General features: G+C 41.1%; 1 protein-coding gene across 9 annotated transcripts in view; it reads right to left on the reverse strand.

Annotated features, from left to right (window-relative positions):
- The window catches only part of ERBB4 (erb-b2 receptor tyrosine kinase 4), a 644,720-nt gene that overhangs the window by 192,531 nt on the left and 437,460 nt on the right, over positions 1–14,729 (reverse strand). For all 9 annotated transcript variants that reach the window (XM_074829732.1, XM_074829729.1, XM_074829726.1 and 6 more), the window contains exon 5: positions 5,795–5,860. In XM_074829732.1, coding sequence (XP_074685833.1) covers positions 5,795–5,860 — 66 coding nt within the window. The remainder of the gene's footprint in view (positions 1–5,794; positions 5,861–14,729) is intronic.

The following is a 14,729-nucleotide window of genomic DNA, read 5'->3' on the forward strand; positions in this document are numbered from 1 at the left end:
AATCCCCCTGCCTCAAGGGGAGGAGGGATCTGCCCATTCTGTGCCTGGTGTGTGACCACAAACCCCACTGATCACCCGCTGGCATGTTTAGAAAAGGCACAGCCTTCTCATCAATTCACGAGTTGTTACTTTTAGAGAGCCAAGATCTGTATTTGCAGGATTACACACTTCTTTCAAGCTGAGCTGCAGATAATAGTGCTTCCCTAGGCTGCGTGGCTTAAACAGCAGTGGGGAATGAGCTCAACAACAGCAATGGATTTAAGCAATTTACTGACATCTTTTCAGCAGTTTTCACACTATTAGGCTATGACAAAATTATCTAAATTATTTACCCTCCTCTAGAGCCCCACCCTAAGGCTTGTGCAATGTATAAAGTTACAGATAAATTCCCTAACTTTTTAAGAGATTACAAGAATTTATTCCAGAGTATGTTTCCTTTTTAAAAAAAAAGCAAGAGCACGCCCTGCACCAGGGCTGACCTGCAGGGATATGTCCCCCTTTTCAGCACAATACTTAAACAGACTGCCTTCAAAAAGCATACTCTGCTTATGATTAGGCACCAGCTTAATGAGGGCCTCTACCATGCTGTTCAGGATAGGAACGTTTTGAATTTTCCTGAAGACTAGGAAGTTACAAAGTGGTTTGCAAAATTTACAATTACAACAAATGTTTGTCACTGTTCTTCCCTAATTGTTTATTTCACTGGGGAAGTAAATAATGCCAACAGAAATGCCAACATTTCATTCTAGGAAAAGGCCACAACACACCCTATTTATCTTCTGGTTCACTGCATGCTGTATTTGCATTACAACTATTATTGATGGTCCAGCTCTGAGGAGGATCTGTCAGATATCTTCAGTGGCACCACACACCAAGACAAAAAATAATTTAGTGAGCTCTGAATGTTTTTAAGGACTCATATTCAAGACAGTCTGCAACGAAGGGTTTTCCCCAAAGCAAAACAAACACAAGGCAATACTATGTATCGTTTGAAGTCCCAAAACAATCTGATTGTTCAGATTCCAGTAAACATAACTCATCAGTTCAGCTTCCCACAATCATTATCATGGAGTAACCTTGTAGAAAATGTACCTAGCAGCACTGGTTAAAAAAGATAGCAAGCTTTTTCCCAAAAAACTTTCCCCCAAATGCAATCAATTGCTTTTATAGCTGTGACTCAAGACCTATCCGAAAGGGTGAAATGTAAGGGTAAATATTACCCAAGATACCAAATTGTATGTTCAGGTTGATGATCGTTGGTGGGTGACTCCTTGAGGGGACGTGTGGCTCAAGATGGTGGATGGGGACAGCGGTAGGGAACTGGGCAGCAGCTGCAAACAGGCAACAACAACCGAGAGCTACCCTGCTGACAGCTGAGAGAGAAGAGTGGAGTAACGCTGACCTCCTCCTCTTGCTACCTAGTGTGGAGACTGCTCACAGGGGAGCTGGTGGACAGGGGTGATCAGGAGCCCTCACATCACGTCCTTCTTGCAGCCCAGACATACATGTGAGATCCAGGAGCTCTGGGCTGATACCCAAGAGAAATCTTAGGTGCCAAATACTCATTTCTTCACCCAACATAACTGTGAGGAGAGCCTTCACTAATCGCAGCTGAGGTCCCAAGTTTCAAATTTGAGGGTTTGGCTGCACAGAACTATAACAGTTGAGGCCAGGACACCAAAGGACAGTGGCAAACACCAAGGTCTTGAAAAAAACATGTGTTGGGATGGATTTCTGGGGGAGTGCAGAACACTGACTGTCAATCTCTACTAGTATTTCACTATGATACAGCAGTAAGGTGCATTGGGGACTGGGTGGAATGGGCACTTCATATGTGTGCAATTAATCAGTCTCTCTTACTGTTTCCCTTAATCTTTAATTATGTCAGGGCACTATAAATCTATGATGGAAAAAATGGGAAGTAACTGAAATCAATGAAAAAGTCTTATGAACATGCAAAGTTATTAGAGAAATACAAGGATTTTAATTAAAGATGCTGGCTCCAAGCAAAAATGCTGTGTTACCCTGATTGATTTAAGCTGCTGGTTCAGCTCTTTCTGTCTTCCCCACCAGGCTCCCGCTTGCCTTTTGCTACTCTAATTGGGTACTTACTGCATCGTCACCTTCTTTTTCTCACCAACATCAGCTGCACAAAGACTATATAAATACAATTATGCTCAGGCCAAACTCCTGTACACATACACAGCCATGGAGCATTTCACATTTGCTGAATGTTTATGTTTCACATTTGATTTAAAGGCTATTTGCCTTTTTGCATTCCCTTAGTTGGGTCTATATTTTAATTTAGATTTTTCTCTTTTGTTTCAGTTACATTCCTCTAGGACAAAGTGCATAATCTGTCATTTTAATAAAATAATGGATTCAATCTGTAAAAGTTTCACTTTCTTTTCATACAAAAAGTAAAAAAAAACCCCAACAAACTCTTAACAGACATCAACAGCAAAAATAGTAACAATCTAACTATAGAGTTTCAAATTTGATTAGCAACTGCCAAAAGTGTTTGTTCTTGCATTTTTTAAAAGTGGTTTACATTCTATTTAGTGGTTGCCCAATACTCTTTGAAAAATAGATTCTCTTTTAAAAGTATTTCCACATTAGCCTTTCCTGACATGGAAGCAAAGAATACTGTATAGCCTTTAAATGTTCAATATTAATATTTACAAATATTTTAATTATAAAAGAAAAAAAGGATTGTTAACTGCATAAAACAGTACCCTGAAATTACATCTTCTCTACTTCCTAATAGAAGAGCTTACTTTAAATTTCCTATTAATTGTCTTCTTAAATACGTACATTTTCTTGTCACATTTAGAGAGAGATTAGGACAGAGTTAGATGCAGGTGGTGTTTCAGATAGAAGTATAGAGAGACCACTGGAAGGCAACATAAGAAGAAGCTAGGTAGATGATACTCATGCAAAAAACAAAAGGATTTTGATTTTTTTCCATTTGTAATTTGAAATGAAAGACATGTATTAAGATCTTTCTTTTTTTATCCTTTCCCAGGAAAATAATCTAAATCTTATCTTGGGAGGGGAGCTCATTAGAATTTTTTGCTTCAGTGACTCCATAAAAAAAATGAAATTATTAAAATGCAGACGTGCCTCTGAGTTGTTTCTAGGAACAAAACAGTTTGACACTGGGATGTAGTGCTGCTGAAGTGCTTTCCTACACACATTTGAAAGACGTGCATCCCCAAGGTGACTAGGTTAAGGTATACGCTGCGTTTGTGATACCATTCATCCTATCTCCGGCTTATATCTAACTTGAAAGCCCAGCATGTTTTTTAAAGTCAGAAATGAAGGCAGCAAAAGCACAGCACTACTTGTATTTTTATGGTTTGAATCTCGTATTGTTTCCTTCAAACAGTTGCAGAAAAACACATTTTGAGAAAGTGCAATGAAGAAATGCCCACTGGCAGCCTAATATTCAGTCTTTTGCTTAAATCCTGCTGTTTAACCAAGGTGCAGTGAGATCAGGGAGGCAAAGAGAGTATATTATAAAAATTAACTCCTGTCCCTGGCAATCAGAGACTGCAGAGTGTGCTTGAAAGTAAAAGGTTGTAGAGTAGCTATTTCAAATTAGAAATGTTTGACCCGTGTATCTCTCTGGAACCTAGATGGCATAAGTCTTTCCATAGTTTATTATTTTAAATCCACGGTTGTGCCTTTGGCCTGTCCCCACTGTTTGGATTTGAGAGGGCAGTCACTGTGAAGAGAGAGATAGCTGTCACTCCTGGAGCAAACCTACCGTGCAGCTCTGCTAAGCTACTGACTTCACAACACTGCAGAGAAGTTTTGCTCTCTCTGGTATTACTACATTAATCCACCAAATCAGTTCACTTATCTGAGAGCAGTGCTTTGTAGTGGTTGAGACCATGGGAACTGATCCTGCCACATGGACTTTTGCAGCCACACAGAGGCCAGCTGGCCTTTCCGACTTTACCTAAGGCCGGAGCCTCTGCTTGCTGGAGCCAAGGCCTGAGCCAGGATCTTATCATCCTTATATAATATAACTGCCAAGGTTTTATAGTATTCTTGGATAAGCTAACCACATAAGGCCTGAACAAGTGTACTCAAGTTTGGATGAATTACCCAGGTTCCTACAGAGTTACGAGTTTTAACAGACAAACAGGCCTCTCATTAGGACAGAGAAAGAACAAGCGTTAATTAATTCTAACCATGATATAAAATAATTTGGTCAGCTAGGGTTTAAGTTCCTTTCCATTATCTACTTCAGCACATAACCTTGATATAAGGAGGCTTTCTCGGCACTGACTTCTTTGAGGCTTTCATAAAGACTGCCAGCAAAGGAAGGAGACTTACTGGCTTGATTCATATAAAGAAGAAACTGCTTAGCATCACTGTACTTGGTTTGTTATACAGTTATTCCTACAACCTGTCCTAACGTGTTTTTAATCATACCCACAGATAAAGCTCAATAGGAATATAAGAACATGTTAACTTTAGTGGAGCTGTAACTGTCACCAGCTTTTCCAGCAACATCAGCTGATACTCCTGACCAAAAAGCAGCACCTGGCAGGGTGGCAGAGCCTCTGCAGGCACACAGCTCGGTTGCCTGTGAGCCTCACTTTGCTATTGACAGCAGGTCAGCTTCGATTTCCTGCTTGTGCTCACTCATAAAACGTTCATGCCAACCTGTCTGCCATTTCTAATTTCCTCTTATCTCTCGCTCCAAGTAGTCAAAAAAAAAAAAAAAGGCATAGTTGTGCTGGTCCTAATACTTCCAACAAAAAAGACAGATGACATTGGGCTATCATCAGTTGAGAGAGTTAGTTGGTGTGCTCGCTTGATAGAGGTTAATTTGTCACAGTCCCTTCCTCCTATCTACAACTCAGCCAAGGAAACAAGCACAAGCTAGAGCAGTGCTCTCTGGGGGAGGTATCAGCAACCATTTAATTTCCTAGGAAGAGCGACTCCAGTAAACGCAACCGATTTCCACCCTCCTAAGTTTCAAAGAAAGGAAATGTAAAGGATAGCTCTATTCCTGTAAGGGGGAAAAAAGAAAAAACTTGTAGGAAAAGACAGCTCTCAATTTTCTCCTCTTTTATATTTGCTAATATTGTGACGGCACTTCTAGCTCTTTAGCGCCTATCTGAAGGAGCTGAAAGCACACAAGGAAGAAACTCTTTGAATATAGTTCCTTTTTATTCATTTTAATGCTCTCTAAATTCAAGAGGACAGACAGACATTGTGAACAACCCTTCACTTACCACTTCTTTCACAAAAAAAACTATTATTCTTTCTTTCAGTACAACTCAAATACATTCTGAAGTTATTATAAAGAGAACAATTCTGCTAGATAACTAATATTCCCAGGCTTCCACGGGAATTAAGAGTATTTTGGCATTAGGAACTTTGCAGTGTCAGGCCATCATTAAAGATCTCCAAATCTGCTTAGTAGTTTTTTTCTATTCCTGCAGTATCCATTTCAGTGTATTCCAAAATAGCCATCAATATTCTCAGGAGCCATGCTCCATGTTGCCACCAAGGAGTGAAAAGAAAATTCAAGTGTGCTTAAGCATTTTTCGAAAGCACAAGGGAGGAAAGAAAAACATAAATTCACATGGGTGGAAAAAAAAGCATATCTGTTGGTAAAAACATACAGAAAAAAATTTCAAATATTTTAGAATTGTACTAAAACCAGAATTTGTAGTATCCCTTCACAATTACAAAAAAAAAAAAAAAAAAAAAAAGTAGTATCCCTGTTACATTATTTTTCAGCCCTTTCTTTCTCAGAGTCTTGCATACTTACAGGTCTGGCAGTGATTCTCTGTGGGTCCCCAGCATCGGCCTGTGCAGGACTTGTGGCATCGACCACCTGCAGGACAGACAGAAAGAGAGAGAGATTAGAAATGTGGCTTCCTTCCATTTCTTCAACATCCAGCAACTGCTGAAGAGGAGGGTCCACCTTGTCTTTGGTTGAAACACACTGCCTGTAAAAAAGGCCCAGATAAATAACCAGGATTGGTGTCAAACATATATGAAATATGACTACTTATCCAAGTGCTTTATACCCTAAATACCTCTCTGCTATGTATAATGACTGGGACATTTTAAAACAAAAAAAGAGATGAACAAGTCTGGAGGACTGAGGAACAATTTCATCACCCAGTGCTATTATTATTGCTCTCTATGTTCTCTCCACAGAAGAGATGGCTGTGCTAGAGAGGATATGTATCTATCTCACATTCAATTTCATCTGAACAATGGGCTGACACAGTCAATGCCTCTGATTAAAAGCCACCCCTCTCTCTCCCCGAAAAGCTTGCATAATCTTCATGTCTGATATCACAGAAAAGGAAATGTGCCCTGTGCAACCACTTAACCCCAGCGACAGCTAAGCTCACGGGACCTTTTCTTTTCTGGCTGGTGGTTCTCTAATTGCTTGTGGTTGTGCTTCTGAAGGATCCTCATGTTCCTTCAAAACCTAGAGGTGATGTCCTGCATCGTCCTTCCACGTGCTGACAGCTTTAGTCCTTCGAGAAAAGGAACTGTAGGTGCTTTCATTGTAAAATACAGATGGAGGAGGAAGAGTTAGCAGTGGTAGCTTTTATAAACTATGTAGTAATTAGTGACTGAAACCCCTCTGGACTAAAGAGGGAGTTGAGACCACATCTTCCATTTCATGGCTAAATGCCAACCACTGTGTGAGGAAATAGAAAACAGGCAGAACAACCGGCACATTCTCCTCTCGCTGCATTTTACATTATTTGAGAAGACACTCAGACAGTCCCATGCCAGTCCTGACTGTGAGTGAATGGAGACCTCATTGCACAGCTCCCACCCAGACGGGGCCAGAGCTTAGTCACACTCCTGCTCTTAGTGCTTTTCCCTCCTGAATGCTGAGAGCCTGCCTTACTGCACCCTCGTCCCGAGCTGCTAAAACCCAGGTGTGGCAGTGCCTGAGGTGTAGGCAGCCAAGCCCTTTAGACCCAGCCAGACCTGAAGGGATGAACTGAGAAACCAACATAAACATTGTTGAAGACTATGCACAGTCCTTATTGCTGCTTTTTTGACCACAGGAACCAAACCTGGTCTTTGATTAAACTTTTACACATCACTGAATACTGCTGAGATCCTATTAAGCCAATTTCCCCTTTGAACCTGATCCAGAAGTTTACCTTTCAATCCTGTATCAACAGCAGCTGCTGTTAACACTGCTCCATTACACTACATCAAATACTTCCCACATACCCTGATGGCAGATAGCATTGGAGAAAGTGCAAAATGTCTCTCAGCTAAAGTTGGATCCCCCAAAAGAAAATGCTGCTCCTTTGTTAACAGTGTGCTTATACCTATGAGACATTATACAGCTGAGCAAACCCACTGTGACGGTCGTGTCAAGTTGGACTTTCTGTCACTACTTTTTCAAAGCTAGTGTTCTTCCCTCAGCACTCGCACAGCATTCATGGTGCTATTGATGATGCTGTATGGTAATTACCACGCTGTATGCCAACTACCTTGTTAAAACTACCAGGTCCTTGCTGCATTCATGTTCATTTAAAGCAATTATACTTGGTAAGCATTCTTGCTGACATCACCAGCACATAATTTGCTGTCACATTCTGCCATCTGTTTATTTAGATCACAAATGTACTATAACTACCTAATGCAAACTCATTCTGGCTGACAGGGAGGGGACTCCATCTGGCACGAATAATGCAACTTTAATCAGTAATAATGATTATTATGATTATTAAGAGACTACTGAAACTCTGTGCAGAAAGCAAATACATCCATATTGATTTATAAGAATAGAAGTTTAAAAAGAAGGTGAGGTAAATAGAAAATTAAAGGAAGAATTTTTAACAGAGGCGGCTCAATAAGATATAGTTAGTTTGTTGATTTTAGTGCTGGCTCAACTGAATAAAAATGATCCCCAGGAAGTAGGTTTTATAAAGTCACTATCCCTGGCCAACAGAAGAAGCGGGAAGGAGAACGTGTATGGCCCCAGGTGCACATTCAGATTACCTTTTCACCACTTGCTTTGCTTGATCCTCACCTGAGCCAGAGTATCTGTGCTGGGGGCAGCTCGGGAGGAACTGCAACCCACGGACAACAGAGCCTCCTCTTGCAAGACTCGACAATATGCTCAATCCTTCCCTGTGGTCAAATCTCATGCCTGTCTAGCCTAAGGGGTCTGGAGTTTAGGGAGAAAGCCAGAAGCCTTGCAGCTAGATGCAGTATAAAGCACTGCACAGATCACTTGTAACCACATATTCCTGAGGCAGAATAAGGCAACAGTTTGGCTGCTTCTTCCTCTTTCTGTCCCTGTCCCGCCCGCCCCTCCCCCCCCCTCCAAAATATACTGTATGCACTGGGCTTTCCACTGCAATACGTGCAGTGAGATAACACAGAAGAAACTTCAAGCATCCCTTCAAGTGATCTCTAACTAGAGAGTCCGCCCACACTTCTGCAAAAGCTACACTTCAAACAGAAATCTTCATATTTGAAACTCCTAGGTGCTGAGCTGATCCTTGGTACGCAACCAAAAATGTATTCAGCCACCTCTACTCCTCATGGAAATAAAAGCGATCCAGCATCTTCAAAAATAATTTAAAAAATTTTTTTAACTTGCATGCCTGCTTCCTCGTACATGACTTTGGCAGTGTCAGATGATCATTTGCATTTAAATAGAAATATTTAACAATAAAGCAAGAAAAGGCTGCCAGTTTCCTTTTTTCTCATTGGGAACTCAAAAGTGTCTGTTTCATTGTTTTCACTTTTCTTAGCTGCACAAACACAACAAGGAGCTCAGCTTGTAGGCAGCACACCTCTGAATTGCATTGTTACATGTCCTTTTGAAGGTCAAACATACTGAGAACTAAAACAAAAAAACCCCTCCTCCCTCCAAATAGCGTGTTATATTAGTTTGCTTGTTTAAAAAGAAAAATAACTTTTTTCACTCTCAGTATGAACTGGTCCAGATTCTGCCCTCACATAACTCAGTATTTCACCTGTTTTTCCCCACTGTAATAAGGACTGACTGCTTACCCATTGAAGATCAGCTCTGTAAATCTAACACCAATATAGTCCCATGGAAGTCAACATAAGTAGACAGGAGCATACGGAGCATTCATGTGAGGAACAGGTCTCATGATTAGATTTGTATGTCAGGCTTAAATGCTAGTAAATCTATTGGCCCTAAGACTGACAAGGTCCTTGGACTAATTATACTACTTCTCACAGACCTTTATATATATATTTCTTAGGATTTTTATATTGTAGCGAGCCAACAGATTTGAGAAAAATTTATCAAACAATTTGTGGTATAAAATAAATTATTCCTGTTATTCCTTGTGTCTCAAATACTCTAAACCCTTCCAACATACAGCAGTAAGGGCTAAAGGAAATAACTAATGAAGAAATGGCAAACCATGAAACTGTCTAAGCGTTCTTCCTTTTGTTTTGTAGTAGCAGAGAGTGGAGGTACAACTCCTTCCTATGATTTCTTCCACTGGTCCTTGACATCAAAAGATGCTGAGTGTTCTAAAGTCCTGGTGACAGTCGGTGGGACCTAGGAACACTCAGCAGCAGTAAAACAGCCCATCTGTGACAACTCATCGTATATGTTCTTATTACAATCAAACAGTGATTCAAGAATTAGCTGGAATTTTTAGCGAAAAAAAAAATTCTGCAGGGCTCTACCTTGCAAGCACTGCCTTGCCCATTCACTTAATTCTTGCACATTAGTGCAGGCATGTAAGAAAAAAGGGGTTTTATCTTTTCTAAGCGAGATAAGGAAAGGAAGAACCTGGAAAAGTCTCCAGCCCCGTTACAGATGTGATGCTAGAATGCTCCTGAATAGTAGCCTTGTTTTGCATACACGATAACATTTTATTCATTAGACTGCAGAGGAGGAGGGAAGGAGTTAAAAGAAGGCTTACATAATTTTTACAGGGTTTGTTACGAAATCTAAGTTTAGAAAGGGCAGATTCCCACTAGAAGTGAGAATTAATTTTGCTTTGGCAAATTTCACGCAGAAAACCAATGGCTCGCCTCCTTGGCTCATCTTCCCTTGGCCAATACTACTGCACCAGATCTTCATTATGGACTCTGGTGCAGAGTATCGTTGTAACTTCCAGAATGGAGTTTTATTTGTAGGAGATGCTTCTGCTCTCCCAGCTAGGGAAAGTCACCAGCAGAAAACGTTTGCTCACTAGCTTGGGAAAGACCAAGGTTACTTCATCCTTGTGCTTTCCTGAAAATTGAGTAGGGCTTTCCTTTGGCTTCAGACTGACATTATTATTTCAGGAACAGTAAACCCACAAAGGATTAAGTTACTGACAAGACAAGAAAAATGAAGTCCTCCTCTCAGCTCTAAGCTCAGTGTAGTACATAGAAGAAATGCTGCTTCTTCCCCATCAGCTGTGCCAGCTGCCTCAAGCAGACCTCTCTCAGTAGGAGAAGGAAAACAGAAATAAGAGAAGTAATGGTCTCACTTTGCACAAAGCTTGCATTTACAGATGGTTTCTATCAGGTTAATAAATCATTAATAGATGTTAGCATAGCTGCAACACACTGATACTGAAGTGTGAATAAACACAGCCAAACTGAAGTGGCTTTGATGGTTATAAGCCATGGTTATAAGCAGCCTCTTACTTATCTAACAGTCTAAAATAATTGATTAACTATCAAAACACCTATAAATAATTTATTAGCTTCTGTAAGCTACTTATAAACTCATCCTTCACCTAAAAAATTCAATCCTGCAAAAACTCTAGAGATACCATGTAGATGTTTCTAGACATAACTAGCCCTAAAGTCCAAGAAGTTCCAGTTGTACTTTGCAATAAGAGGTCCCAGGCTCTTCCTTACATTGCTTAGATGGGACAGAAGGTTTAAATACGCTTGTGTGTTGTTTTACTAGGCAGCTAAAACACCTTAGTTTTATGTATGAAGAGATAACAAAATCAAAATATAATTCAAACACCACAGCACAGCATTAACGAGAATTAAAGATACTATTGTTGTGATGGATTGTTCTGCCTTTATCAGGCTGTAATGCCTTCCCTGTCCTTGTCTGACTATTCCTATTGTCACACATTCATTCATTCACACTTCTTTGTTAAGTAAAAATCATTTTGCATTTTCCACCAGCCCTGTGCTAGCCTTCAGATCTCTCCTATTGATTTGAAAGTAATTACCTAACAGAGACTCACACTTTTCAGGATTTCCTTTCTCTATGACAGGAGAGACACATGTCGCAAAAGAAAGTAAAACTTTCTGCGAAAGAAGAAAGCACCTTACAGAAATATCTAGTGCCCATTTTCTCTTCCTCTCTGTAGAAGCATTATGGGATACAGAAATCTAAGGGTCAATTCCTCTACTGCTGTCAAACTGTTGCTTTCACTGATGTCAGATGAGTTCTCCTCAGAATGTATTGCCAAATAGTTTTCCAACATGGGATTAGTTCCATAAATTCAGGCTTTTCTTTAACAAGCTGTACCTGCACCAATATTGCTACTTTTATTGTGGTAAATGGCAGCACTTCAACTGACCTTTCTGTATGGTACCTGTATCGCTGCTTCTACCCCAAAGTCTCCATGCCCAATAGAGGTATCCTGCACAAATATTAACAAGATCCCTTTACAGTGAAAACTTGCATAGTGTTCATCAATGATGACTACTTACACTGTGAAAAAGCACAGCACCTTTTCCGGATGCTACCACCGTGCGTAGGTCAAAGTTTTCTAGCGCCCACCCCCTCACTGCCAGGTGTGTGCATCTGGCGTAGGGGGACCACTGGGGCTCAGTAACGGTGAAAGCAAATTCCCTCTAATGATTGCTTTCAACAGGGACTTCCAACTCTGCCATTCAACCCCTCTATCTTCCCCTCATCTTCCTCAGTAGATAAGAAGAGACACGCACACAAATGGATAGGGACTCAGGCACAGGCAACTGAAAAGAAACTGGCATGGGAAATGAAAACAATCCAAGAGATATGCCCTGAAAGACAGGCACGGGGAGAGATACGGGGACAGTGTGAGAGCCAGGAGAGGGAACACAGATAAAACTCAACCAGCGCTGAAGAAAACAAAAACTGAATACCAACAGGGGATGCATTTTCTTGAGCAATGTGGGATGGAGACAACCTTTGCGTGTGCAAAGGGATCTGTTGAGAACTGCAGAATTACAGAGAATCACTAGATATGCTGGTGGCAGACAGTTTTGATTTTAAGAGATATTGGCCACCAGAGGTAAAAGAATAAATGGAAAGTCAAGAAGAGCATGTCAGCAGCACTGAATGAGCTCAGGCCAGTGGATTCATATCTATCGCTGACAGCTCTGAGCTGATAGGAAGTTCACTGTAACATTAACTTCAGCTGCTACAGAAAAATGTCTTCAGGCCACAGTAATGACTATGGAAAGGGACCTGAGGGGAGGGTAATGAAGACACTGGTTATTTTTCTTTGCCTGGAACAGACAGCGCTGGTAAGGCTGTATGACTCGATGCATTAATTGAGGGTTTAGTCATCCACACAAAATAAAAACCTTCACATATGACATAGTCTAAAACTTTACACTGATTAAGCAATTAGGAGCTATTAATTATCACTGCTTATAGCTGTTAGCACAGAGCAATGTAAGTGAATACCCCCCACGGTGGTGGAAAATTAGTTCCAATCAGCATCAAATGCCTTTCTGAACACACACACAGGGATCCTGAGCAAACTGAAAGACACAGCCGGAAGGCTAAAAGAATAGGTCAAGTCATACCTGCTGCTTGGCAGGCTCATCCAGAACAACAAGTCCTTGGGAATCTTGTAATCATTATTGTTAAAAAAATATATTCCCCTCCAGTAAGCCATAGATAGCTGCCCATCCTTGCAGCAGGACCTCATCTCCTGAGCAGCAGAGCAGCTTCGTCCCTGTCAAACAGGGGGTCTACACCAGGGTCAAACTGAAACACCCTCCCTCATATGGACCATCCTCAAAGCACACAGATCACAGCCACACAGAACCCTTCAAAATACAGGGGTAGCTCTTATTTACCCTTTCCTCTGTGCAGAAGGAGATGATGTTCCACCATCTGTAGATGTTAACACTCAACTAGGATGTGGGGTTATGCATCCCTCTTTCTCCTTTGCTTACTGTAATGAAGACTCTCACCTCCCAGGACAGCAATCCAAGAAACGGTCTACAGGCTAGTCTCTGGAAGGGGAGAGCACAGAGCAGGCAGCCATCCCTCCCGATTGATGACAGCTCTCCTGACAACATGGGGGGCTCACTGGTCCTGAAGGGAAAGAGCTGGACACAGCACGCAACCACATTCTTGGGTTCTTGCCCCACAGCTCAGTGGTTATGATCACTGGAGAAAGGATACATCTAAGCATCAGTCCATGTCCCTAGGACTATTTCTGTATTTTACCTGATGATTACTTAATACTCAGAATTCAACAGAGGACTAGAAAAGACCCCAACTCAGATCAACCTGGGCAGTTTCCACTGGGAGGTAGGAGATAGGAGGTACAGATTTGAATTCCTTCACACAAGGTAGGAAACCAAACCCTGCTCCCCCACATCGTTGGGAACTCCTAAGCTGCTAATGTATTTCACAAAAGGGGAGAAAAGTCCTTCTTACTAAAGAAATTTGAGTGTGAGCAGAAGACATGTCTGTGAGAGGAAGGCAGCAGGCAAGTAGGCACTCCAGATTCCCAGCAGGCAGAGACCATAAAAACATCTTCTGTGTCTTTATATTAATTTCAGCATTTCCCCCTGGTTTGCTCCTGGCAGGTACTACTTTAATGGGCTCCCTCCTCTGCATGGGGGTGCCCAGAAATGCATGAATTTCTTATCTAAGGAGCAGCCACTGGGATGCTTAACGCTGCAACGCCTACACCCTTCCTCACCCTAGGCTACTGCCCACTAACTCTCAGCCCAGGTGCTTTTTATTCTCACTCATATCAACAGGTGCTTCTGTTTGTGGTGTAACAACACATGAAATTAAAACATACAAACAAGCCAAGCAGCAGCGACTCCTACCGAACTCAGCAATCAGATGTGCACCCATATCAGTGCCTCTAACAAATCTTAAGCCAGGTATCTGTCCTTAGGTGCAGCAACAGATTTACTGCCTAATGCATAATCTTGGCTAGGAGCTGAAGGATGCAGATACAGGTTTCTTTTTTTGGACACTGTTTGAGGAGATTTTCAAAGGAGGTTCTCAACAAACTCAAAGGCACACTGAGACGTGCCAAAGCTGGGGGTGTTCTTGTGCTTGTTTAAAATCAACTCCTCCACCCCTCAAACAGATCAAGTCAGTCAATACCACGTAAGTCAAAATAACGTCCTCTAATAATGTTCCTGTAATGCTGCCAAAGCAATAGAAGTCTGAACAGAGGCACGCATAGTTTTCATTTTTTAAACAAAGTAATAATGTCAAAGAAAGGAAATGAGAAGTCAAAATTGAAGTTGCTTTTAAAATTCATTTTACTTTTTCTTGATGCCATGTAATATTCCTAGAGCCTGCCTGGGTGCAGTGAGGTCTGCTAATGTTCTAACCAACTTTTGACTCAGAAAGGAAGTCCCCATTCCATGAAATCTGGAGTCAAGTTTTAGACAAACTTTGGTGAAGTATCTTAATATGCTTATTCAAATGTAATTGCTTATTCAAAATGTATCTCTGGCTACTTGAAACAAAACTGATTATTACAAAACAATACTTGGACAACAGAAGCCCTTTC

Source organism: Strix aluco, chromosome 6, assembly GCF_031877795.1.
Source record: "Strix aluco isolate bStrAlu1 chromosome 6, bStrAlu1.hap1, whole genome shotgun sequence".
Taxonomy (NCBI): Eukaryota; Metazoa; Chordata; class Aves; order Strigiformes; family Strigidae; genus Strix; species Strix aluco.